General features: G+C 38.3%; 1 protein-coding gene across 4 annotated transcripts; it reads right to left on the bottom strand.

Annotated features, from left to right (window-relative positions):
• Positions 1-1,461: 1,461 nt before the first annotated feature.
• Positions 1,462-26,490, bottom strand: FBXO15 (F-box protein 15). Of its 4 annotated transcripts, XR_014850049.1 has the most exons (11): positions 26,241-26,490; positions 22,501-22,617; positions 20,496-20,600; positions 16,714-16,956; positions 16,251-16,460; positions 14,470-14,599; positions 12,148-12,230; positions 10,837-10,982; positions 5,826-5,950; positions 4,019-4,144; positions 2,543-2,682 (listed from the first exon to the last, which is right to left on the bottom strand). XR_014850049.1 is itself a non-coding variant. In XM_085052444.1 (10 exons), the coding sequence occupies exons 1-10, from the start codon at positions 26,258-26,260 to the stop codon at positions 2,413-2,415; spliced, it is 1,449 nt and encodes a 482-aa protein (XP_084908570.1). In that variant the 5' UTR covers positions 26,261-26,489; the 3' UTR covers positions 1,462-2,412. The 4 variants fall into 4 exon arrangements, 3 of the variants coding, with proteins under 3 accessions (XP_084908570.1, XP_084908572.1, XP_084908573.1); XM_085052444.1 differs by lacking the exon at positions 4,019-4,144 and having other exon boundaries at positions 1,462-2,682; positions 26,241-26,489; XM_085052446.1 differs by lacking the exon at positions 4,019-4,144 and having other exon boundaries at positions 1,462-2,682; positions 22,501-22,614; positions 26,241-26,489.
• Between the last annotated feature and the right edge of the window lie 843 nt (positions 26,491-27,333).

The raw sequence follows: 27,333 nt of genomic DNA, 5'->3' as shown, positions 1-27,333 counted from the left end.
AGTAAACTTTCAGGCTACTAGATTAGCCTGTCAGGGGTAGGGACAGCATACCCTCTTGTTTCATTTCCAACAGTGACACCAGAATTTCCTATAAAACATTCAATTGAATAAAATAATGCTTTAGAAATTGAAATTTTGTTAAAGGAAGTACTGTACTTTTATTTAAAAAACCCTTAAGCACAGGTTTTTTTTCAGCATTGGAAATACAATAAAAATTCAGCTAGAACAAGCAGTGACTGACCTTCTACCATTTTATGGCTGCTTTGGGAGCCCACTGAGTTTGGTAGCTTCATAGCAGGGCAGAGAACATAGTTGCACATCTCAAAGGAACAGCATAGCCAGAACAATTCTACATTTTTGTTTACAGGCTTAGCAGTGAGGCTAGTGACTGAGAAGACTTTGGGACTGAGCTACCATTTCATTGCTAAAGGTGGTATCTCAAAGACTTAATTCAGGCAAAAACAAAAATCTAGACTGGCTGCTTGTCTGTGCAGATGAATTTCCGTGTCTGTTGTTCTGGCATTCATCACATCCAGTCCATTTGTTAAAACATTTCTATGACTTCAAGGGATCCCTGTCCCCAACAGCAGCCAGTAAGGAGGGAGACAAAATGCAGCTGATCATTTTTGCTATTTTGTTCTGGCTAATAACCAAAGACAGCAACATTTCCGCTGCTTCTTTACCCAAGGTTAACAAGGCAAACTAGAGCTGTATTACCTTAACTTATTGTCTTTAAAAGTTACATTAAGAAACAACTCTCTAGGTGTACTATCCATCTCCTACTGTTGTCTTTTTGGCTGGTAGAAATATGAAGCAGACATGGCAGTAAAGGGAAAAAGGGTATGACCTTAGTTGAGTAGGAACCTAGGTGCACAACCCATCAGAGGTGGAAATACACCAAGAAGCACACCCTGTACCACACATACAATTCTATGGACCCCGCAAATTAGCATGTCTACCTAAAATCCCCCAATAAGAGAATAAATAAAGTAATTGTCCCCCTATTCTAATTAACCCCCCCAACAAATGAGACCACAGCCTAGTTTACAAAGTATGCTCCAAAGAGAGAGACTCCACCCATGGCTGGAGATAGTAAAGAGCTCTTGGTGTCCTATTGTGAATGTTTGGTCTTCCTGTTTGCAAAATCCCCAAACTAAGCTAAATAGCAGACTACAAGAATGATGTGGGGCTAAGGTACAAAGAGTGTGTGTAGGGGGTACAAAGAAAGGGTATAAAAATGTGTAAAAAGGGTATAAAAAGACAAAAAATCATCAGGCATTACTACGATCTGTGTAGCATAGAAGACAAGTGCTTAAGTATGAACATTGTTTACACAAACCAATTAATATATGTAAACAAATAAAGAAGAGAAAAAAATTTTTAAGGAAATCACTACCATAATAAAGTCAGAGCAGTCAACAATATAACTGTCCTTACTATGTAAAGACACTGGAGTCCCAATATCACATAGGTTTTTATTTCTTTTTTTAGTACAGGGAGTAGAAAATTTGGTTCTAACATTACTCCAAAGAACTGGAAAGATCAGGCACATACATTCAATTTTTATATGAATAGGTAGTGTTAGATAAACAGTATCAGATATGCATTGTTTCTGAAACAACTGAATGTTACATACATTCAGTAAGAGCAGACATCAGCTCAGGCTGGCTGATAATTGGGACACTTATTCATAGGCCAATATGTGAGGCAAGTGTCTAGGCTCAAATCAGACAGAAGGTTAGAACATGGGAGAACAGAACAAACAGGAATTTAAAGATGTGTCATAAATAGATATTACACATGACTTTCATAACAAATTCCTTGACTGACATATTTTTCAGATCTGACTTCCCCTCTACCTTTTCAATCCTTTACTAAAATACATTTAAGTGATGTATTTTCTGGAAAATGTGAAAAAAAAGGAAGTATTTAACAAAACACATTCAATAAAACCTGTCATTTACCAATAACACTCCAACAAACCTGAAGAGAACAGCACACATGCTGTTTTATTACTAGGCATAAAAGTCAATGTTCTCAAAAACAGTGTAGCTTATGTAAGGTAAGGCATCTTCACAGTGTGGCTCGCAAAGCAGCAATTCCTTAACCATAGTAACAAAGTGTCTATTAGGAAAAATCTTCCTAAAAGTAATTTCATTATACCCAGTATCAGAAACAGACTAACCATGGGATGTTCAACAGAGAAGAAAAACTCTCATATCAATACATCTCTTCAGTCCCTCATTTGACTATTAAAAAAAATTTGCAACTGCACTTGTTACTGAAAAACTCGCAGGACCAGTCTTGCTTGTTGGTATTAATCTTAAGCATCAAAGGTTTATTTTGTTATTTGTTGGGGTGGGTGGTTGTTTGGTTTGGTTTTTAAATCAAGCAAATTAGTGACTAATTAAGTCAGTAATTTGTTCCATACCAGCTATTTACCTTTTTGGTGCTTACATAAAGCACCAAACTGACCATAACATATTCCTTGGTTTCTTCCAACCATACAAACTCAACACAGACTCTACCCTCTGAATCTGCATACTCTGCAGTATAGATATGACCCATGTAGTCATAAAGGCCAGATGCCTTGGAAGACAATTCCATGTAGACTGGAGCACTAAAACACCAGAAGGGTTTTCCAGTTTCATCCAACAGAGTCAGATCCATCATGAAGCAGTCCTACAAACACAAGCAGAAGAGATTATTTCCCTATGTCATGGCACAATAAGTAGATCTGTCCCTGATTTTAGCACAAATATCAAGGGTTCAGAAAGTTTTGTATGAAGGCTAAAATCTCAAAATACAATTGATAGTGCTTCACTGACTACTGCAACAAATACTGAGAGGTTTCCTACAGAAATCAAAACTGCAGCCCACATACATCAAAAGCTGTGCTACAGAAGGTAGCACTGCCAACCCAAATCAGACAATATTTCTTGAACATTTTTAAGCCTTTAAAATCTGTTTTTCTCAATTATTAATTACGTTGCCATTCAAATAATGACAGTCCTTTCAATATGAGAAAGCAACCTAAGTTTAAACTCTGGTGCTAAGCTTGTGTGAATGCAGCAATGTTTGCACCCCAGGCAGTTCACACAGTTACCCTTCCATGTCAGCTGTAAAAGGAAGGCATACAATACCTTTTTGAATGGTTCATAGCTTTGGTTCCCAAAAAGGTAGTAATAACAATAATAATCTTCACGTAATTAGTCCTTTTACAAATTTTTGAAAATATTTCTTTACATCATTACACAAGTACATAATTTTTAAATGCTAATGCCAATTCTTGGGTCTTTGCAAATCGATAGTTTCACATATCCCTTGAAAGCATAAGAGTTGTGTGTCATTGTTAGTATCAGCTGTTACTCATTCTCATGAGTTCTGAATCACTAAATGAATCAAATTATCTTAATTATGTTGTAACTATGCTCCAAAAGCATAAACAAACCAACACCACGTATTCCATGCCAAAAAATTGATTTGGAATGCTTTATTTCTCTGTACTTCATAGCTGGGCTTCTGTTGCTCTAACATTGCTTTCATTATTACTTTTCTTCAATCAAACAAGAGCAGATGGCAAAAACATGAGGCAATATGATACATACAGTTTTCCTAAGCTTTCTACTGAAGACTATGCTGAAAATACAAAATTCAGACCAAACCTAATGATGATATAATAAACTTTTATGAGCTATAGAATCACTAGAAACAAGAAAGAATTACTATCTTCTGGTCTCACAACTTGCATATAAAAGGCCAATTATGAAAAGTAAAGCAGGGTTATGTTGAGTGTTGGGATGGTGGGGGTCTTCCCATGCATTTCTGTCCTGGTTGTGGCCAGGACAGGGTAATTTTTGCAGTAGCCAGGAGGGAGCATGGCTAGGACACAGCAGTTGCTCTATGCCACCTTAACTCATTTCCCAGAGCAGGAGAAGAGCTCTCTTCTTGATGAGGGTAGTGTGGTGGCATGGTCAGGTCCAGCTCCACAGTGAGCATTTGCATGTGAATCACTCACCTCTCTTGTACATCCTTGTTAATATTGTTGCTGCTACTCTCTGTTTTCTTATCTCATTGCTGTTTCCAGTAAACTGTTGTTATCTCAACCCATTATCTTCACCTTTTGTGCCTCCAGTTCTCCTCTCTAGCCCAACACAGGGGAGAGGGAGGGGGGAGTGAGCGAGCAGAGTGTGATTTGGAGTGGTTGCATTGAGAACACTAAATTGGAGAACACCATTCCTAAGCCATGACAATTTCTAACTATCAGCAATTATTTTTTAATTAAAAAAATGTACAGAAGTGCCAAAAAAAATCAGTGGCATTTTTTGGTTTTCCTGAGAGTATTGAAAAGAGCCTAAATAAATTCAAAGTAGTGGCATGTCCTGTGGCTGATGTTATTTGGCCTTCACATGTTCTAAGAATTTCAGAAACTTGTGTTAAAAGCCACACTGAATTTAACCCACACCTATATGTTGACATGTTCAACCTGTCACCACAAAATGAAGGGTTTAAAAAAAATATTGTATTCTTTATTTTGTCCTAGAAACAAACATTCAGGATAATTTATGCTGTGAGCACATAGGAGAAAGACTAAAACAAAAAACAAAAAAAACAAAAAAAAAAAAAAGAGAACAGCCATAGTTCTCTCCTTCCGCTAACATATAACCTCCCAAATTCTTATGTGCTACTCATGATTATTTTCATGGAATAAAAAAGCCTGCCAAGCAGCTGTTAATCCTATAGAATCATTTGAGTTGGAAGGGACCTTTAAAAGTCTTCTAATTCCAACTCCCCTGCCTCACCATGCTCAGCATAGAGAAAGAATTTTTACTTTTTTATTCTGATGTCCAATTTAAATCTGCCCTCTTTCAGTTTAAAAACATTGTCCCTTGCTTTGTCACTACCAGCATGGGTAAAAAACCCTCGTTATCAAACAGTATTCTATTCCACATTTATACGGGATGGGCAGAAACAGTTTTATTAATTTTGAGGGCTTTTTCAAAAGAACTGCCAAAACTGAAATAATGTTTTGAACTAGATAATTTTTCAGTAGTGCTTAAATTACATTTATCAGAATTTTTGGGACTTCTGAAATACTCATGCTGATGAAGTACCTTTAAATATATGTGCCTTCACCACTATTGCAAAATCTACAGAACCCACTAAAACTTTGTTTGAAATAATTCTTTTAGGAATTTTACCCAACAGAATGTGTGAGCATTCCCCTAAATACAGAGTTAATCCAGCTGACTGAGGTACCTGACTCAAGCTAGGTGCTGACTATGTGGACTGTAGTTTCTGCCTGTGTCCATTGGCATTTTAACATTCCCCAGCAGTTCCTAACTTTCAGTGCATATACAGCACAGAACTGCAGAATATTTCCCCAGGGGTTCAAGGCTTATTGCTTGCACAAAAAAAACAAAAAAAAACCTCCACCAAAACAAACAAACAAAAAAACCCCCCAACAAACATTCACATCAAAAAACAAACCCAACCAAAAAAAAAAAAAAAACCCCACAAAAAGTACATCTGCAGTACATTTTTTTTTTTGTCCAGCATTTCCAAGCGGGGCATCTTTGCTGAGTGGAAAGCACTGCAGTAATCACATATGCATAACGGATCTATAATGCAATCCAGACTCTATGAGAGAGACTCCATTTTCCTCAAAATTCACACATTTTTTTGAATATTGGAATAGAGGTTTTTGTCTAGTTACACACACCTTCTACAAACCAAAAAATTGTTTAAAAAATAGCATATTTAGGATGTACAAACCTAATTCTGTTTTGAGACAAGCATTTCCAGAAACAAAAAATATATCTGACCTTTACATTGCCTTTAAACACATCTGTTTCCCAGCATATGCCAAATGTCCCAATAATAGGCAAGTGCTTCCTATTATCCGTCAAGCTTACAACTGTGAGCCTCAGGTATCCATTTTCAATGTCACCTGAAATATACACAATATGCAACATTATAGCAGTATAAATCAAATTCAGCCCAAGTACACTGTAAATGTTCTCTTATCTTCTCTCCATGTCTTTTTCTTCCCACTCATCAAATAAGAAACCCTGACATACACCAATGGCTAGGTACCAAGCACATTATAGATTAATTAAGTTGCAGTTCAGGGCTTTGATTCTGTGATCCACAGTACAAGCAGCAGCTAAAAATTCTTTTGTATTTTTTAGTACAAAAATAGGAATGCCATCTAAAGAGCTTACACAAGGATGCAAGGAGTAAATTCAACATTCAGCATTTCAATTTCATGCCACCAGTGCTTCCATCACTGCCCACTCACCAAAAGTCAAGATCAACACTAACACACAAAATAAATTATGAGATACCTCCCCCAACCTTTTTTTTCAAATTATTTAAATCTCTCAGCTCTGACTGGAAACTTAAATAACCCAATACAAAGGGTATACAAATAACTATTCCTCCTTGGAAAGGATATTGTGTCATTTAAATTGACATGTAGTATGCTTTGACTTGAATGAAGTTTTTAAATTATGGATTTCTTCATTTTTTAAATAGCTTTCCAAAGGCTCTCTTTTTTTTAAACTGAATTATTATGATTTGTGATTTTTTTATTACGACATATAACCATATTTCTTTGGTATCTCTCCCTCTCCTCTCAGAGGAGATAGACTTTAATTGTTCTTTTTTCCCTTGCTATCAGAGAAGGAAAATTAACCAGGGAATGCAACAGTCTAATTATAACTTAGGGTACATCATAGCGAACACGGTCTCTGACTACGAAGAAAAGTGAAAATAAAAGCATCACATCATGACACAAGCAGATTTTTAGTAGGACATTCCTTAAACAAGTTTACTTGAACAAGAGATACTCTGTGCAAAGAGCAAAACAAAAGCACTACAGACCTCAATCCAAAAAAGAAAGTATCTAGCACTTGCAGCAGACAGATAGGAAGGGAGAGAAGGAATTCCCAGGAACATAATGCTTGTCAGGATTCAGTAGCAGGGCCTGGATGGCAAGGTAACAAGTGAAGGAGCTTGTAGAGATTTAAAATGCAAGTGACAGAAATTAAAGGAGAGAGAAGCGTTTTGCCTGTGATTCTCCTTCAATCAAGCCCAAGATTCAAGGTAAAAATATCTTAGATACATAGTTTACTGACTAAGTACTGAAAGCCAACATTTAAAGTTGAGTTTTAATACCAAAGACTTGAAAACAGGCTGACTTGAAAGAGAACTTGAAATCAGTCAACAAGCACTTTTCCAAAGGACTATTTGCTTAGCCACAATTCCAATCTGAATGGAAGGGACTATTTCTCTTACTCATTCAAACCAAATAAAGTTTGAATGGAATAAAAATGGACTAAAAAAAGCATTCTGCCAATAAATTAATGGCATTAATACAGCATTGCTAGGTAGTTCAGCTGGCTAAGGTGTGTTGCAGTTACTTCTTAACTTTAGCCAGAACAGAAATAGGCAACAGATCAGGAAACTGAAGGTTAATTATTCAAGGGTTAGTTAATCCAGTCTTTTTTTTTTTCAATATAAAAGTTCCATTGCAGTCCTCACATTCAGAAGAAAGGAAAAGTCTGCCTAGAAATGAGCAAGAGCCTGAAGGCTAAGCAGTGAAATCTCTCCTTCCTACCCCAGTCAGATGAGAAAATGGAGTTAACAGGCAGAACAAGCTACGTTAAACATACCAAGAGAAACACAGAGGAATCAAACTGGACAGGGCTTTCTTCAGCCTGATCCAGACTTTGTTTCATTATCTGTAGTCCTGGGTTTATGCAAGACACGTACAGCAGCCAAGCAGCACAGTAAGTTACAGGGAACAAGTATTTCCAAATATTTACCAGATAAATGTAACACCAATAAAGAGAACATAGATCATGTAGACAGACCTCAGGGGAAAGAAACAAAATAAGTGCTTTGGAGCTATTAGTCTATCTAAAAGCTAAGGAAGTTTGTTTTGCTAACTAAGCCTTTGTTGCAACTTGCAAGTTGATTGGTATTTTCAGAAGAAAAGCTGTGCTTAACACTAATTCTGCTGCCAAACAAACAGCCTTACCATGCTGAAATGGTTATTTAAACTTGTAAATCAATCTTCAAGGTCAAACAAAACATTACAAATGCCTGATATGAAATTTTACAAACAAATCCTAAAAGCTCTCTAAACACACAAAAATCACCCCTTACATTTTGCGAGCACAACTCATCAATTTACATCAACAAGAAACAACATTGAAAAGCTAAAGCTTAAACTACCATGTGGCTACAAAGCTGTGCTTAAAAAGTTGAAAACCTAAATACATTTCAAAATGTTTATTAAGCAGCTGGGTCCATGGCTTCTGTGAGTTGTATGAAAAGCCTGTCATATCTTCTTGAAGACAAGGAAAATTTTCTAAATATTTTCAATTCAGTTAGAAAGTATTTAGCATATTCACCCTACAGTATCTGTCAATAAGACCATATTATTAATTCTGTTTATATGAAAGGGAGCATAAAATAAAATGCTAAAATCCAACCAAAACAGTGGCAAAACAGCTAGTTACTGCAATGCAAGTATTAATAACAGAAAAAACATCTGAAGCCATATACACCCCATCTGCTTGGTTCAATGAAGTGGGATATAACCTTTTTCAATTTAACATTAAGAATTCTGCAAAAATAATTGAAATTAGAGTAGCAAAATGAAGCATAATATTAACAGATTTACAAAAAGCAGACAAAAATGAAACTTGAACAAATAAATCCGTTATTCTGCAGAATACAAATGGGCATTCTCTGGTAACCTAGGACTATCTAGAGCTTCCTAATGAAAACCAATAAGTGAAACAACAGTATAATAGCTGACAGCCGATCAGTGTCCCAGGTTATGGAAACTGCCATGGGCATATTACATCCATAATTTAAAATAAAACTCAATTGGGTAGAGCATTTTAAGAAAATAGCAAGACTTCTCAGTATGTTGCAGACCTCCATGCTTCAGAGTCCTCCCAGAGATGTGACAAAGAGTATTATTAGAATGGCACCTAAAAACAAAGCACAAACCATCAAACACAACCAGCTTGAACAAATCTGGCCACATTCAGCAACATCATGTTCACCAGAAAGAGCAAAATGGACAACAAATTACAATGAAAAATGTGACAGCAGACAGTGATAAGCTGCCTCCCTACACCATTTCTGGAGGAAGTCAAGCATTTTCCAAAAGGAATTATTGTGCAAGCATATGGAAGGGACTAGATGACATATGAGCTCATTGCCTGCAGAACTGTGGCTTCAGCTCTCTGATATCCTGTGAGACCAGAATCTGGTGGCTGTCATACTGCTGATGGTCACAAAACCATAGCAATTCAGAAAACACTTGTGAGCTTAAAACAGATTCTGTAACTTGCAAAGTGAGATGGCATCACAGCTGTAGCTCACGGACCTTTGCTACAATTTGCATAAACATAAGCTTAATCTTTTGTAGCAGTAGGCTCTAAGCAGCAAAAAAGTGATACCAAGAAAAGAAGTGTGCCACATAATACTTTTTTTTGTGCAAGTATATTGCTAGGAGCATAACAATTTTAGAAAACAAAACATGATATTCAGCTAAACAAGAAAAAACAAAACCCAACACAAACCGAAATGCCCAACCTTCTCCCCAGTTTTGAGAAGATGAGTTTTTTGGACAACATAAAGAGGACTCCTGTATAGCACTTCAGGTAAGATTTCTTGCTACATGCATAGACTTTCACTGAAGTTTTAGTCTTAGAAGTATTCCTTTAATTCAAGCTTGGAGTTTTTCTGGAATCTGAAAACATGTATATTTCAGGTTCAAGGAATACAACATGCCACACTGCACAAGGCTGCAGTATAAATGACAGTTCTTGAAATCACCAAATAAAATTAAAAAATCCAAACCAAATTACGGGGAAATGCTGTAGCCCTGTAAAAGCACTCACGCCTGACAACAGCGCCCTCTACTGACTACAAACCAGTATTTTCTGAAATCTACAGAACGCTCAGCAGTGCCGGTATGAAAAAAAATACGGAGGAGCAATAATTAATTTACAGTACTTAATTTTAAATTAAATTAATTACAGTGTTTAACATTAATATTTTAATCTGTCTCTGTTTACAGAAAGACAGCTGTGTAGCTGTAGGAAGTTATGTTGAAGTTATGTCAAAAGAGAAATCCTCCATATTTTGCAAAACCTCAGTACAATTATGAATTTGGGCTGTACAAGAACAAAAAGGATGGTTAATCACGTCTCATGAAAAGAAGTGCTGAGAACAGAATGAAGCAGCAGTTAGAAACAATGACTGAAATTGTTTACTATACATTGAAAGGATGTCAGAATAGCCAACCTTAAGCTCACTGAAATACAAACTATAAATCTTAAAGTTCTACAAATGTATTTATACATTTAATCTGTCAGTGCACTCAAAGTATACTAGAGGAGAATGGTACAGAAACAAGCCTCCAAAATGTATGAGGACAAACTGTCTCTCCTTTATAAAATACAAGTGGAAGAAACATCAACCTGCACCAAAAGCTGTGACACTGCATTATTAATGCAGCATTGAAACAAAAGAAAAGACCCTGACAATCTGCAGAATTTGAGTCCCAAGCCTGACACTGTCAATATAACAGCAGGCAGATTTCCTACAGAGCAGGCTTAGGACACCACACAAAGCACCATGCAGATATAAAGAAACCACGCAACAAACAAAAAGATCATTTACTCCTAAAATTACTCTTAAACTCCATTTCAGTTTCTCCCCTTAAAACAGAGATACTGGATATAAGACAGAAAGACATAACAGCAGGGATCATTTTTAAAACAAACATTATTGTTCCATCAACTGTACCTTTCCTGCAGAAGAGGCCCTTGAATGTTCCACACAGGTACATGCAGCTTCTGCCATGCAGATCCAGATGCAGACTGTAGTCATGAAGTCCATATTCTGGGTCAATATCATCCAGGAAAGGTTTATTAGGTGGAGGGGCATATTGACTTGGAAAAAAAGATTGAATTTAGCAATGAGGGATGGCTTAATATAAAGAGATATAATACATAGCCCTACACTGAGACTATCATCTTGAGAGAGTTTTGAAATCAAACATCTCTAGTTCACCATGCTCTTTTTAAGGTAATACAGTGTCTAATACTGCTGATCAGCTGTTTGGCCTAGCCAAAGGCAGCAAATATGGCAGTCAGCTTTAAAAGGTACATCTGTTTAACTTCAAAACATGGACTTGTCTACAAAGAAGAAAAAAGCATCACCTTAACTACAAACCTAAAAGCCCACTAGCTAGAGAGCTCTTTGAAATAACAATTATTGGAATAATTTTGTTTGTGCCTAACTAAAGGAGTAACTTCCACACACAAACGACCTGAGGAGACCAAATGCCAGAGGCAACTGAGCAGCTTCTACATAGGATCCAGTTTGGTACGAAGGGAGATAGTGTTAAATCTTACCTTCTGTGTGAGAAGAGCCACACTAAGTTACAGTGGGCACTTAAGACTACTGGTAGATACAACAGTATCTGAGCAGAAAGCTGAGGGGAAAATAAATTCCCCAAATAATATTCTAAAGCTAAAAACCTCCATCTTTTTAAACAGTTTACAGTGTATAAACAGGTATTGTGTTATATTACATACTGCAATATACACATACACACACATTTTATAGGAAATCCAGCTAGTTTCTCAATAGGACTGAAAGATAAATGCAGGCACCTGATCAGCTTACTAGAATTTCTCCCCCCTCTTACACAGTCAAAGATTACTTCCCTACTTCCTGAAATGTGTCTTTCTTTTGCTTCTGTTTCAGATAGGAAGAGGAAATAAAGACTGCTTGTGAAAAGGGAGAAAGTATGGGCAGAGTATTTCTAATTTTCTCAATACAGCAAGTATTAGTACACTTGTATAACTAAATTATCTCCTTAATAGCATAATAATGGCAATATCTTAGTATGAAAATGCTTCTACAGATTTGTGCGTATATATATAGTTACTGTTAACTATATGTATATATAGTTACTGTAACTGTATTAAACAAGAATAGTTAATTATTGCCTAAATATAAACCTCTTACTAGCAGCCAATTTTAACAGCAAAACTCAAAGCTTTATTCAAAAGGTTATCTTTATTACCCACAAAGGAAAAGCAAACTTACACAGTAGCAGAACCCAAAATGCTTCTCTCAAGAAGTTGATTATAATGAAGGCTTGCCATAACAAAAGCAATTTCATTTTTCTCCTGAAAAGTTAATTAAAGTAGATGTATTTTTATGTGGAAATCCTTTTTTTCACAGGGTCTTTCTGAACATTAAAATGCATAGATAAATGCTGCTGCTTATTACTCTGCCAATTACTGTAATAATGTTAGTAATGGCTTGCTCTAACACTTGGGCTCCTAAAACCTTTACTGTCTTTTCACAAGAGTACAGAATATATACAAAAGTTTACAGCATTTCTATATTATGGAGAAAGAGAAGGAAACTAGCTATGCCAGGGCAAAAGTTAGGAGAGCAATCCATGAATTGTACTACCCTAGCTTCTACTTACCACTAAAATAGATACCTAAACAGAATCCAGCAGCACTTGCTCCCAACAACTGAAGCATCAAGTTTATTTTATATGTAAGGAACTATTTGCAAAGAGGGCTAACATCAGTGAGGGATACAGAATTATTCAACAGAAATGGTAAATTCCCAAATAAAACCTCAGATTTCTTCACCAGATTATGCAGTCTGGAAAACCATTAAGAACACAACCTTTTACAGATGCCTATGTAATCAAAGAAAACATCAATGTGAAAACTAGAGACAGAGGTATGTATTTACTTCAAGAACACAGAATGCTATGATGTCAGCTTTTTTTCTTTAAATATATATTTTTAAGTCCTACATTTACAAACACGTAAGTCAATAGGAAAATTATTCATTGCCAGAAATCTGCTACTCTCCTGAAATGTGGGCGACTACTGTTTTCATCTCTCTGGGTTACCAGAAAATTACATCCTCTAATCAAACTTTTGGCTTCTCAACTACTTCTGTATTTTCATAGTGCAAAATTACAGCTATAAAAGATATAACAAGGGAGATTTATCAATCACATAGTTTCTCAGTCTTTCTTTATCCAAATAGCAGGAGGCCCACGTAACCTGTTCTTGGTTTCTGTTACGCAGCTATGTGCAAAAAAATAAGATATGTGGCATTTACAATTATTACACCCACTGACAGTTAACTACCTAGTATTACTCTGCCTACACAAAGGATAAGAACTGCTGTTCAGAAATGCAAGCAGGGAAAATATACCAGAGTGAGGCACTCAATTCTTAACTATGTGGAACTTAGTTATGACTGAACCATTTGCAGGTGCTGAAAGAGTTCTCTTTCCAAGCATGGGAGGGGCCAATGCATGAGCAAGACCATAGAGCCAACAACACAGAGACACCAGCCTACTAAGCTTCTGAAGATACAAGAGAAATGGCTGTTGATTTACCAGAGCTTTTCAGAGACTGAAACAACCTGTAACAGCCTTATGCAGGTCAGCTAGTCTCAAGTTTTCTAGGAAATGGACTTTCAGTCTTAAGTAAGAGTGAAAGAAATAGTCCTTCTGTGGTTTTATACATTGCCTCTGGTGATTGTGCACATTTGAGGCAGCACGTTTGCAGCTGGAAATTAGATACAACTTTGAGGAACTGTTCACAGGCTCCCTGAGGAATGTTCCTTGCCAGGGCCAAATAGGCTAAGGCTACATCAATAACAGGGTTGAGGGGAGGAAGAATGCCACCTCTGAATTCAGACCAAGAGCAGAACACCTGAGATAGGCTTCCATAGCTTCCAGCCCTATATAGCTAGAGGCAGACACTGAGGTCCTAGTGCATTTTGTGCAAAGATGCCAATTCCTTTTGCTTAGGAGTCTACTTCAGATGATCTGTACTGCCCTCTGAAGACACAAATACTTAACTTAGCCTCTTAATACCAAGAATGTAATACCCCCAAAAAGGGCACACTTGAAAGCATTCCTACTGCTGGAGCAGGATACAGCTACCTGATGATGTAGATTAAAGCTAAATTGCTATGTGGGAACTAATCACTTTGAGTGATCTGGACAGGGCATGAATCAGAGGAAGAAGCACGTCTGTCCTCAAACCATTCTATTTAAAATTACTCTAGGATATCAAACTTGGGCATGTGAAGACTGCAAAACAAAACTGAATGCAGTATCTAATATAGTATCTTACATAACTGATCTTTGAATTAGAAGTGAACTTTTTAAAAAGTGTATATACTCCTGTGACAGCTTTTAGAATACAATAAATCATCTGCTAGCTGTCCCTACATGCACTTGGTAGTTGCTAGTTTAGAAAAGATCTTTCAAAATCCAAAGGAAAAAAAATTTAAAAAACCTCCCAAATGCCAAACTATAAAGCAAAAAAAACCCTGTTCCTTCAAGTCATAATAAAATACTGAAGCAAAATGTTATCTTACCTTCCAAATTCCTACTAACAGTCCAGAATTCAGACTGAAGAGCTGGACAAGCTCATCAGCACCAACTGCTATGCTACTTTCAGTCAGGTTAGCAAGATGGTATTCAGCAATCAAGGAAAATCGACGCGGTCTTTGGAAAGAACATACAGAATGCACGTAAAGGTTAAGCCTAATTACATTTTTAACTGACAAGCTGAAGTCTGACCAACAGCACATGATGAGAATGGTTTTGAAAGCATTTGGCATGCAGAGCCATAAACTATACATTCAAACAACTACAGTGTACTAACAGGATATCAACCCCTAACAAGAAAAGAAGCAAAAACCACTATATGGTCTTCTAAAACACTCTTAAAACAACTTATGTGCTTGCCCGATTTTTCAAAATACCAGAGAATTACTTTACAATTTGTTTTTCATATTTTATTGGTATTAGATGGAATCACTGAACATTTATCGGCGTGAAGCAAGCTACAAAGGTAAATTTTTCTTCCACAGAAGCAAAATTCAAAGGAAAGGATCAAATGGTACATATAATAAATTAAAAGTTTGTGTTAAAGGAAGCCTTCCTTTTTAAGAATTTTTTTCCATATTTTGCCTATATTAAAGCCATTTAGCTCCAAAACACTCTTAAATAAAAGTTCACAGGGATTCTTATTAACTAATGATGCATTAGAAAAACCAGCAGCAAGTAGAGTTTGCATTACTTATTCAGAATGAAGAAAGAAGTCTTTCTAAAACCCTTTTCAGACTTAGGCTCTTACTATATTCAAAACAGTTTCCCAATAGTATCACTGTGGTTTTACCTACTACTACACTGAACACTGCCAGGGATGGGGCATCCACAACCTTCCTGGACAGCATGTTCAGTGTCTCACCACCCTCACAGTAAAAAATTTCTTTATAATCAACATCAACCCTTTCCATCTTTAAGTCAACTACATTTCCCTACATAATTGGACTGCAAGACTTGTTCAGCTGACTTTATACAAAAGGCTTCTCTTGATTTATTTCTTTTTAAAGCAAATACTTTGCTTCTGGTTGAGGAACCAGAAGCATGTTTTGTAGGTGAAAAATTCTGTCTTTTCAGAGCTCTATGGCTAGGGACTTTGTGTAAGAAGCATCTAGCTGACACTGCACATACTACACATATAGACCCTGATGTGTGCAAAACTCCTTGACAGCAAGCAAATACCTCAAATAGACACTTTACAATTAAGTATCTTCCCAGAATGCAATGACAAAAACTACTGTACACATTTAAGTTAGAAAAGAACAGACGTTCTGTGGACTGGTGTTTTGCTATGCATGCACTGCAGACTGCACATACAGTTAAACACCAAGTTGCCTAAATTCACATATACATCTATCAGACAGAAAATAAATTTTAATAACAGATTACCTCACTGAAGCCACAAATACTGATGAACTTTTCCAAGCTAAAGTTCTCACAAGAAATTCTCCTAGATTTACGTTTCTTCCATGCTCATTTGTGTCTATGCCTTAAATTCAGCTTTCCAAGTCAGGACCTATCAGTCTGCATATGACATGCCCGTAGCTACATTAAGCTATGAATTCAGCTATGACATTAATGTCACAGCTTGTTGCATTATATTATTTCTTGCTAACACGCTCTACCAATGAAGAGAAGAACATAGCAAGAAATATTACAGGAAGGCTTTCTAACAAAGAGTTAATTTGTTGAGTCAGACAGCTCCTACAGACATTATCAACCAGTTACATCCAAAAAATCGACAAAAAAATCCTGTGTTAAAACTCACCCATTCTTGTTGGGAGGTCTGCTTTGATCAGGAATTAATGGTGTAACTCCAAACAGTTTTAGGGTTGACAGGTTATCTAAGCACGGCCAACCTGTACCATACCAAAGTATGGTAACAGATGTGTCCTTAAATGATAGGTTTGGCTTCTCCATTGCGTGTTCTTTTCCACTTTCGTCCTTTAGAACAATTATCCAACGCAAGCCAGAGACTCTGTTATTTAGGAATTGAGAGGGGAGAGGGGTGTTTAAAAAAAACAACCAGAGTGACAAAACTTAAACCATGCTTTCAATAGAATTTTAAAATTTCTACTAACTGCTACTTATGTTCAGTTTCACTAATTTATAGATTATCATCATATCTTCCCATTATGATATACATATACCCTATTTCTATACCCTCCCAAGCCTTTATTATTTTGTACATTGCTCTCAAGTAAATCCCTTTGTGACAAGGCATTGCTTACTTCATGGCTTCTTTGTTTTTACATGGGAGACCTGTATAAGGATCTAGAAGCTTAACATGCCGCATTACTCTAGCATTGAAGACAGATATTTGTTTGAAGATGTATTCTTTCTTCCAGTACCCAAGCTTTTCATCATGTAGAGCAGCACAGCCCAAAGAAACAGTTTCTGTTTGTTTAGACTTCATTTGCCGAATTGCCCATTTTGGTTGGAAAGACTTGGAATAGAGTTTCAGCCAAATTCCACTGAAAATAAAAATAGAATAAAGTGGAATAAATGTCAAGAATAGTCAAATTTTTATACACACATCTCAGTTACCACTGAGCATAATGTTAGTGCAAAACCAGTCTTGTGTGTCTTCTTGGAAATATGGGATCCAGGATGAAGCTCAGCGACAGCATAGCCATAGCCAGCAACATAAGTGAAAACTGATAAAGGTTAAGCAGTAAATTTTGAAAATTCCACCCCAAAACAATGATGCATCCTCCTCACAGAAAATCAGCTAGTGGAAAAAGTGTTTTAATACCTCTTATTCAACAAAGATAATCTGTACACTTCAAGTTTCTCAAACAGATCCAGCTGAAAGTGGAGTGGAGGGAGACAATTAGAGACACCTTTGGTGGTACCTATGTCATGTCAATCCTTTCTGCACTCTCTTTGGAAAAGCTCAGAGAAGACATTACTTTCTGAAGATAAAGAAATACATGACAGTAATGACAGGTTCATCTCTTTCATGCCAGGAGAACTATGAGGTCACATTTCAGCCCCCCACACCCCAGTATTTCTAGGACAGTTTATGGAATATTGAGTACAGGAAGCTATAAGAATTCAAACAATCTGTGAATATAGGTTTCCAATAAGTTTTCTAATTTTCAAGTGACAGACACACAATCTACATAACTGCACTAAAGAAAATTAGTACCAAGGGCAACAAATTCTCAAGAGACATTTTCTACCATTTATCAGTGATTTTACCTTTACCAGTCCTCACTTATCCCCCAGGCAAACTTACACTGCCTTGGTTTGTACTGCATTTTCCCCTCTCCTTAAAGCATTCAAGGACTAAATCCATCCCACACTGCCTCCTACCCATCAAAACCATTCTCAATTCATCTACTTAAAATAAGTCCCCACATGCTGAGAGCCAGGTTCTGATTATCGATGCAAACATATTCAGGAATTTTGCAAAAACCTTTCAGCCTGCTGCTCTGCAGATATACACAGAATCCCCCACTGCCATTTTTTGAGACAAAAGTGTTTAAAACACACACACCAATAAGCTACTCTGACTGGTAAAGGTGGGCTCACAGTCAACATCAGCTTTCAACCTTCCTTTCATCAAAAGCAGGGTGGGAAGGGTAACATGAAGAACAATCCTATAAATAAAACAAAGATTTAAGATACTTCTCTTTTAAGACCAGAAAAGACAACCAAGTTACTAGATAGTATAAAACATTTCTAATGGAGGGGAGAAATTATCTTTTAACTCCAAAGCAGTTTAGAACTGTCTGGTGATGAAAACCAAGGAGAGATGTCCTTGACTTACCATCATCAGGCAAAGCTGAGCTATCATCCAACTGGTCCTAATCAGCCTAAAAAGTCCAATAAAATAACCTCCTACAAAAGTCTCCTGTTAACTAGAAACCCCTTACCAAGAGAGATATCATTTCTTTCATGGAGAGAGATACTCCACTTCTTACTGTAGGATGCTGAAAAGACAGGGCTTAGTAGTAGGCATTTCCTGCATTTTGAAGTTACAGACTCAGAAAATTTGGCTGACTGAAGACAGGCTAATCACAAATACCTACCATCCTTGTCCTCACTCTCAGTTACATATTGCTTCCTTTCCCAATACAGTGTTGTGCAATCAAAGACATTGATTGATCAAGGTCAAAAATTTAATTAGGGCAGGAAGACAGAGGAGAAAATGAAGGAGGACGTGGAATCATAAGTGCTTAGGAAAGTATCACTGCCCCTTCATCCTCAACTTCAGAAGAATTCAGGGCAGATGAATCAAAAAGGCTTTCAACCAGGAAGCACAAGTTTGCCTCTTTTGCAGCAGAATACATGCCCTTCTTGCCTCAAATTGTTAATACTAATCTCAAAGGCCTCTTATTGGACATTACTACAAGAAGCCTTGATTGCTAGGTCAAATACCAGAATCAGACACACATCATCAGTCATCACTTGACCACAACGGCAAAAAGACCTTCCCCTGTGCTCTCACTTCCACTAGCACGTTCTGCTGGTGATCAGAATTCTCATGCTTTCGCAGGCAGACCACAAATGTGATCTTCCCATACTGCATGATAGGAAGGCTGGAATACCCCATGCTGGGGCAAGGAGGGTGCAGAAATGGGGGGTCATAAACATTTCCTTATCTTCAACAGTTATATTGAAGGAATCAGTGCCAAGGAACTGATCAAGTGCAGACATTATTTGACCAGCCCAAAGACAAATCACTGCATTAGGCAGCATAGACATATCACAATGAAGACTGATGGTCTTGCTGCATCAAGGACAGCACCCTGTACATCCAGGACAACAGAAATATCCTAAAATAGATACTCTCCCTAAAAAGCAATGTCAGATTTGTCATAGAAATATGCAGGGATTTTAATTAAAACTTCTGTTCATTCACCACAAGATTAAGGGTCTTGAGAAAGTCCATGGAAATCCACCAGGAAAAAATTACCTGGTCCCACTGAACCAGTCAGGCTCCTAGATAAGGAAAAGTATCTCTTCCCCAAGTCCCATTTGTGCACATACACTAATCTCTGGTGAGATTAGAAAATGGAAAAGGACAATGTCGAATGGAGGCAGATGAATCATCTTGCCCTGAACAGCCACAGTGATTTTATCCTGCCTTACAACCCTGAAGTGGAAAATGCATACTGAGATAATTTGTGTCAACCATGCAATTTTTATCTACACTTACCTGCTGACAGCCTCAAAACATAAATCTGGACTACAGTCTTCCCTTTAAATTCATCAGTTCTAAAGCTATCAATGCCAATATAAAAAAATCGACTGTACAAGTTTTGGCAAAACAGGGAAAATGGATTCATTCTGGCTGCAGCAATTTCCTAAACAGGAAGACATTTTCTCATTCAAACAACACTAATGCAGTAGAATCCTAGAAAAAAAAAAAGGATACCCAAACACCCTAGTTTTCACATATCAGCCTGGGTCTGCTCTTTATCCTTTCACAAAATTATCCTGATATTGGTAGGAGCAATTAGTGTACTCTGTATAAGCAATCCTTATAAAAAATGTGTCAGTATTCATCTCTTTTGTTTCAATTTAGAAATCACCAAAATTTGACAATGAGAGCAACAGATAAAAATCACTAGTGAATCATTTGACTGAATCAATCCCTCTGCAAAAACCTGATGAAAGACCTAAATAAGTAGAACTCCAAAATTATGAAAGCTATGACAATTCCATAAAGCTACTGGTGACACACTACTAAGGACCACCTGAGCAGGAAAGCTTGTGCAGGTGCATGTGAATACAAACAAATACATGCAAATTTTAAAACAAAGAAGTGCTAATAGCAACATTTCAAAGCACTGTAACTCCCATTAAACAACAGGGCTTGCACAGCTGAAATTCCATGCAACACATGCTGTGGGCTATGCAGTGCAATTTCAACAGAGTAACTCCCCATAGGTATATGAATCAGTGTTCTGACATCAGAGAAACTGATCAAAATTAAATTAGAAAGACCCATAAATCAGGTAAACACAACTGTGGCACGACTGAAACTTTCCCTCTTCCTTACTTGTCGTTGGCCAGGTCATAGAAGCGCTTATTCACACAACCAACAGACAACAGGGACGCAGCATCCAAATAGGAAAATATCTTCAGCAGCATTTCTGATGGCATGCTGGAAAACAAGAGAGAGAGGAATACCGATAGGCTTGCCTGCAAACTCCAGAAATTACAATGGCAGAGAATTTTAATTTCAGACCAGAGAAAAACAGAAGAGGTGGAAACCAGCAGCTTGCAAATAGATGAATCAAAAATCACCCAAAGAGTTAAACTGGAATTTGGATTCTATTTTCACTCTCCAGTATGTGGCATTTGCCTAAAACAATTCATCACAACTTATTCAAGTGGTACAGCATTATTACATGAAAAGTTATGGGTTTGCATTTTCATTAAACTTTGTTAACTTTAACCCAGTTTGACATGAAACTACCTCGTTTAGCTTCAGTTTCTTACTGCTTGTACCATGACTTTAACATTTATTCCACAACCACCAGTGTTTGCAAAACTGCAGATATATTAACTCTCCCTGTTGACTGTGGTGTCACGTCTCAGGATGCACCAGGACAGAAATGGTCACGCTCTACCTCATCACAATCTTCAAACTGTCTGTGCTCAGGGGTCTCGCGCAATTTTCAGTAATGTCAACAGAAAGATGTGAACTTCAAAGGAAGAGCCAAGTGGTGTCTTGAAAATGTTAATGTCTCTGTGCATCTGGAAGGCTGCCTGAAAATGCAGGTGCCAGTCTAAGCATGACAAGCAGAACATACCCTGGAGAAGAGCCAACATGATTTTTGTATTGACAGGAACCTCATACTACTTGACCTGTACCTCATACCTGCAAAGAGTTTAAAATACATGGATTTTATATTCTAATTTTCTTGAGCATTGACTATGGTCACATCAAAATCACTGCTGAAAAAACAAGGTGCTGTGAAAGTCAACGCCCCAGCTGTGCCTCTCATCCTTTTACTACTGTGTTATTTGCAACACTTGATTTATAACACTATTTCAGAAGCAGAGAGCTTTAAAGAGTAGCATGATAATGCCAATACTTCAATGTTTGTATTAAACTCAGAATTTTAGTTGCATTAACACAGAGGCAATGGGCCAAAATTTTCAACATGCCAAGACTGACACTATTATGTGAAATAACTCATACACTGTAAGCCCAAAGCAGTTAGTGCACTCATTCAGATATAATTTAGAAGTGATACCTTAAAAAGCTGCAAATTAACTAAAACAATATGCTTGATCCAGACTTTTCAACAACAGCTTTTATAATCGTAAACCTTCTCCTTTGAAGGAAGCCGAAAGGATTTTTTTTCTATTTTCCTTTACTATTCACACTAGTCTAACAGCATAAAGGTACTGAACTGGCCATCCAATGCAAAAGAGAGAAATCACTACACAGGAAGCTATCAAATGTATAAAACAAGGAAAACTAATTACTTTTCCAGGTAACATGTTCTTAGAATTCTTTTTTGCAAAAGTGTAACTAATTTTCACAATTGAATTGAAAGTGCCCTTTCACTGTCAAACAGAAATAGACACATTTACCTTGCAGCAAATATGCAACAGCCACTTAGTCCTTCCCCCCTCATCCCACTCCACCATTCTCAGCCTCTCTATACACTAAGACACACTTGATAAAAACCAATAACCAAGAGAAACATACGAAGTTTCATTCCCAACTGGCTTTCATTGAAGTAATACAATAACAATTTTTATTCTGAAGGAAAGACACTGCCCATGACTGCAAAGGAGTTGCTGAAGGCCTCATATGACTCGGAAAACCTACATACTTCTTATGAACTTAAAAAAGGACGCAAAGGAGAATCATGCCAGAAAACATTAGAAGGTGGACACACAAACCCAAAGTAGGCCAGGAAAGCAAATCTTTTCAACTCAGAACATTTGACATAGAAATATCCAAGGTATGAATATAATCACTGCAAGCAGTCAAAAGATGGCTTAGAGTCTGTAGGGGGTCTTCCACTCTTTATGTAAAGACATACCTCTCTATACACACTTTTGGTTTCATTTTCATGGTAGGTGTCAAATACAGACTTTTAATTCCAGCATTTATGGTTTCAGAGCACTCCCCAGGCCTGGCACCAAGGGTCCTTAACCTACTTGTAAGAAAGAAAAGCTGTTAAGAGTCACATATTCACAAAATAAAGAAATACGCATATTGTGCACACCTAGACACAACATTTCAACCAAGGCAAGATTTGGGGAATACATGATATGGCAACTCATTACTATCAGTTCACTGATTTGAACAATTATGCCCAAGTTAAAATACCTGATATGAGGAAAATTCAGACATAAACTCTTAGCTGTCATTCCTGTGATTAATCTCTCACAGTGGTCAGAAGGGAACAGTGTCACTTCCCCAATTCACTTTGAATCCAGTAGAGATCTATTACCCTTAGGCAGCTGCACCACTGTGGCCACCACAACCAACCTCCACAGAGACCCCTGCAGCAAGTCAAATTTACTGATGAATCTTCTGTTTCACAACATTACTCCAGAGACATTTTTGAGCCATCCAACTTTGCTAAGCTATTAAAAGATTCCAAGTAACACAATACCTTGAAACTTCCTCAAATTGTTGAGGTTCAAAAATAATTTCCTTGAATACATAAAAGAATCATATGTTAAACAAAGCAGAAGTCTCATTTCAGATAAAATACTCAAAATCTGAGAGATACGTGTTATTTCAACAGGCAAACGGATATCAATGTTTTCATAGTTCATTAGTGTTGCAAAATGTGGAATATGTAAAATTTTCTTAAGAAAGGATGCTCTTTGATGTTTGATCTTTGTGTACTTTCAAGCCTAAACAGCTTGGAAAGGAGATTTGATCCATGAAAACAAAGAGCACCTCAAAAGCTCTAAGGGATGTTCAGGTGTTAGACAAATTACTCGTTGGTAGAATGGCTTTGTTAAGGTTTAGGACTTGACATGCTTCAGCGATTTCACACCTAGGGGGAGGTTAGCAAAGTTTGGGAAGAAGGATACCCACTCACAGTGGACACAAAGAATGTAGATTTACAGGCTACAAGAACACCTAGAACTCCCAAGATAAGGAAAAAACTACCAAAGCCAACTCAGCAATTGTGCTGAAATCAGCTCCGACTTCCAGAAGTGTGAGATTGCAACCACTGACCCAAGAAACCCACTGACTCAAAATAAGAGAAAGACTGAGCCTGCAGAAAATTAGCATGAGAAGCAAGAGTATCATTAACCAATGGAAGACAGAATGCTAATTAATAAGAGAACTATGTAACATGTAGCCAATGAAAACTAATTTCTTCCTTTGCTATTGTATAAAAACAGTAAAAAGTTTTGATACTTGGTGTTCTGGCTTTGTGGATTTGCCACCCAGCACCTGCTCTGTGCAGAACTGTAAATATACCAAATACCTCAACTCTGTGAGTGGACTGGCCTCTTGCACACCAGGGTGAAAGAACCTATTTTGACAATATTAGCACATCACAATTTGGATAGAAAAGAAAGGAACTTTGCTTATTTCTAGCACAACTACTCAAACATTTTTCCAAGTTTTCTGCTAGGAAGGACTTTGTAAGCTGCAATTGCAAATACTATCATTAATCCACATAAAAATATGGAGATAGAGTTTCAATTGTTAATCAAATCCTTACACTTCATCCCCACTGATACCACCCAGCAGACAGAGCTCCCCATTCATTGCATTATTGGTGTTTCAAATTGCCAGCAGACTTTCCAATACCTGGTCAAACCAGCTCTGGGTTCCTAGGCAACCAATGAATATGGGGGAAAATACCGTTTTGAAGCACTTGATTACCATGGATCTGTAATGCACACTGGTTTTGATTTAAGTTTGATTTATGCTCAAAGAAAAAAAAATAGAAAGAAATTAACAACTCTGGTCTGCACGGTCAACTGTGCTATTAAAAAAAAAAATCCAAGACATGGAACTGAGACTTGTTATAAGCCTAACAAAAAGATATGCATATTTCAGTTTGGGTGCCAACCACTGATAGATCAACTAAATTAACAGCTACAAAAAAGTAGCTATATAACAAACACAGCCAGGAGGTCAAACAAGGGTTTTTACTCATGTATCACTCTGAAGAAGTACACTTAGATGATAAGGCACCAATAAGCTGTGTTTTTCAAGAGCCATTAAAGGGATTTAGAGACACAAGTTGTGTTCAACAGCAGCCGAGCTCTCACTTCTTTGTGCTCCAGGGCAGCACATCCCAGGCTATTCTGCCCTGAATCCATGCTGGAGGCAAAGAGTCCAGGCATACTCTAAAGAAACACAACTCCACAGACTACAGCCACAGGAATAACTCAGATAAGATGCTGGACTCTGGATTTTAAAACACACTACCTTGGACAAGCATAACCTGCATTGCCTGTATCCAGTCCTTCTTGCTCATCTTAACCACTTCCCCTTCTCCTTCACCCCAGGGAGAATATCTGAGAAAAGACAAATTTTGCCCACACAAGCCTTGAAAACTTTAATGTATTATATATTCCTTTGTAAGCTTCCTTTAAAAAAAGTGCTGAACTTTTGCATCATTCAAAACAAAAATATTCTCAAGGTGTGAAGAAACAAACAGCAAACCCAATCCATAAATTACTTTTCAAGTACTGCGTATGCTAAGATTCTAAATTAGCATTAACAAAATGCTTTTACATTGCATTGACAAAGCTTGGGCAGATAAACTTAAGATAAAAGTCAATGACAGCTGTTACACCCCCTCTTTAGAGACTTCTAGAACAACTGAGATGCTCTTACTTAAGAAGTGCAATAACTTCAATTGCTTTTTCATTATCTTTCAACCTAAGGGGCTCAATTTTGTACCAATATTTTCAGTTTCACACCCCATAATACTTGCAATGTGCCTGGGTTTTTTGATGGTCAGCAAACAATTGTCTTCAAGTAACATTTCAAATCATGTTTCTAAAGTTTTAAGTAGTGAAAAAAACTGTCCTCCAAATGTTAAAGCAGAAATTTCTGCTGAGGATAAGCAGAAATTATAATATTTTGACATGGGTTGGTTGGGGGTTTTATTCCCTCAGCTAACAATTTCTATCTCTTTAAAAGGTAGATATCAGCTCAATTCATTTACAGGTTAAAAAGAAGAAAAAAAACCAAAACCACGGGGAATGAAACTGCTATGAAACCCAAGGCTGCACAAACGGGCTAGCAGAAAAATCTGCTTTCTCAACTCTGCCTGATTGATGCTTTAAAATTTTGCAAGCCAAACCTGTACTCTAAGAATTAAGGTAATCACACCTTCCATAGTGATAATTTCCTATTTATTACACAGGCCTAACTACCCCGAACACACATGAAGTAGCCACTAAACTAACCAGTGCGTTGGGGACACTCATTATAGTACCTCCTCCAATCTGAAGGACATACTGAAGTTTAAGCCCCCTTTCCCAGACAGAAGAAAGTGTTAAATCCAGACCTCCGTGCACCTGGCAACGCCTGCGTTCTCCCATGACTGTCACCTCCATAGGGCAAGGCAGAAGGAGGAGAGCACCATGGCTAGAGGGTGTGCATGGCCACAGCCCTCGCCGGGAAGAGTTTAGAGGTAGAAGCCAGGGTCCTGGAGCAGGTGAAACAGATTTCCCATAGAAGCAATGGGAGTTGAGGGAAAACAACAAACCACCCTTCCCTGTGGAGGTGAAGAAGGCCGAGCAGGCAGCCCCGGGCCGGCAGAGCCCCGCTCGGCGCAACCCCGGTTACCTGCCACGGCCCGTCGCCATGGCCGCCCCGCCGCTGACGAGCAGCAGCTTCGCGCCGGTGGCGGGAAGGAGAGGGGAGGCAAGAAGTGGGCGCTGCTCCCTCCGGCGGTACGCCCCGGGGCGGTGCCAGCCCGAGGGAGGCGGTGCCCGGCAGCGCTGGATCGGGGAAGGCGGGGCCGGGTTGCCGAGCACGGCTGTGTGGGTCACTCGGGAAGCACTAGCCCCTCGGGGAGTCGCCGCGGAGCTGCCGCGTATGGCGCTGATCTGTGGGCTCTCCCGCCCTGCGCCCCACAAGTGAGCGCGGAACTCTCGGGCACGGTGTTCTCGGGTCTCAGAATCACAGAATCAGTTAGGGTGGAAAAGATCCCTGAGAACATTCAGTCCAATCTGTGACCAAACACCACCATGTCAATTAGACCACAGCACGAAGTGGCACGTCCAGTCTTTCCTTAAACACCTCCTGGGATGGTGACTCCACCACCTCCCTGGGCAGCCCATTCCAATGCCTAATCGCCCTTTCTGTGAAGAAATTCTTCCTTCTGTCCAACCTAAACCTTCCCTGGTGCAACTTGAGGCCATTTCCTCTTGTCCTATCACTTATTAATTGGGAAACGACGCCGAGCCCCACCTGGCCACAACCTCCTTTCAGGTACTTGTAGAGAGTGACAAGGCCCCTGTGAGCCTTCCCAGGCTAAACATTCCCAGCTACCTCAGTCACTCCTCATCAGACTTGTGTTCCAGACCAGCTCCATTGTCCTTCTCTGGAACCACTCCAGCACTTCAATGTCCTTCCTAAATTAGGGGCTCAAAACTGAGCACAGCACTCAAGGTGTGGCCTTGCCAGTGCCGAGTACAGTGGGACAGTCAACCTAGTCCTACTAAACACACTGGTTTTGATACAGGCCAGGATGCCATTGGCCTTCTTGGCCACCTGGGCACACACTGGCTCATGTTCAGCCACTGTCAAACTGCACCCACAGTCCTTTTCCACCAGCAGCTTTCCAGTCACTGCCCTCAGCTGTAGTGCTGCCTGGGGTGGTTGTGGACGGGACTCTGCACTTGGCCTTGTTGAACCTCATGCCCTTGATCTCAGC

The sequence above is a fragment of the Lichenostomus cassidix genome, chromosome 2, assembly GCF_008360975.1.
Source record: "Lichenostomus cassidix isolate B80296 chromosome 2, HeHo_3.0, whole genome shotgun sequence".
Taxonomy (NCBI): Eukaryota; Metazoa; Chordata; class Aves; order Passeriformes; family Meliphagidae; genus Lichenostomus; species Lichenostomus cassidix.
This window is presented reverse-complemented; position numbering and strand designations above follow the sequence as displayed.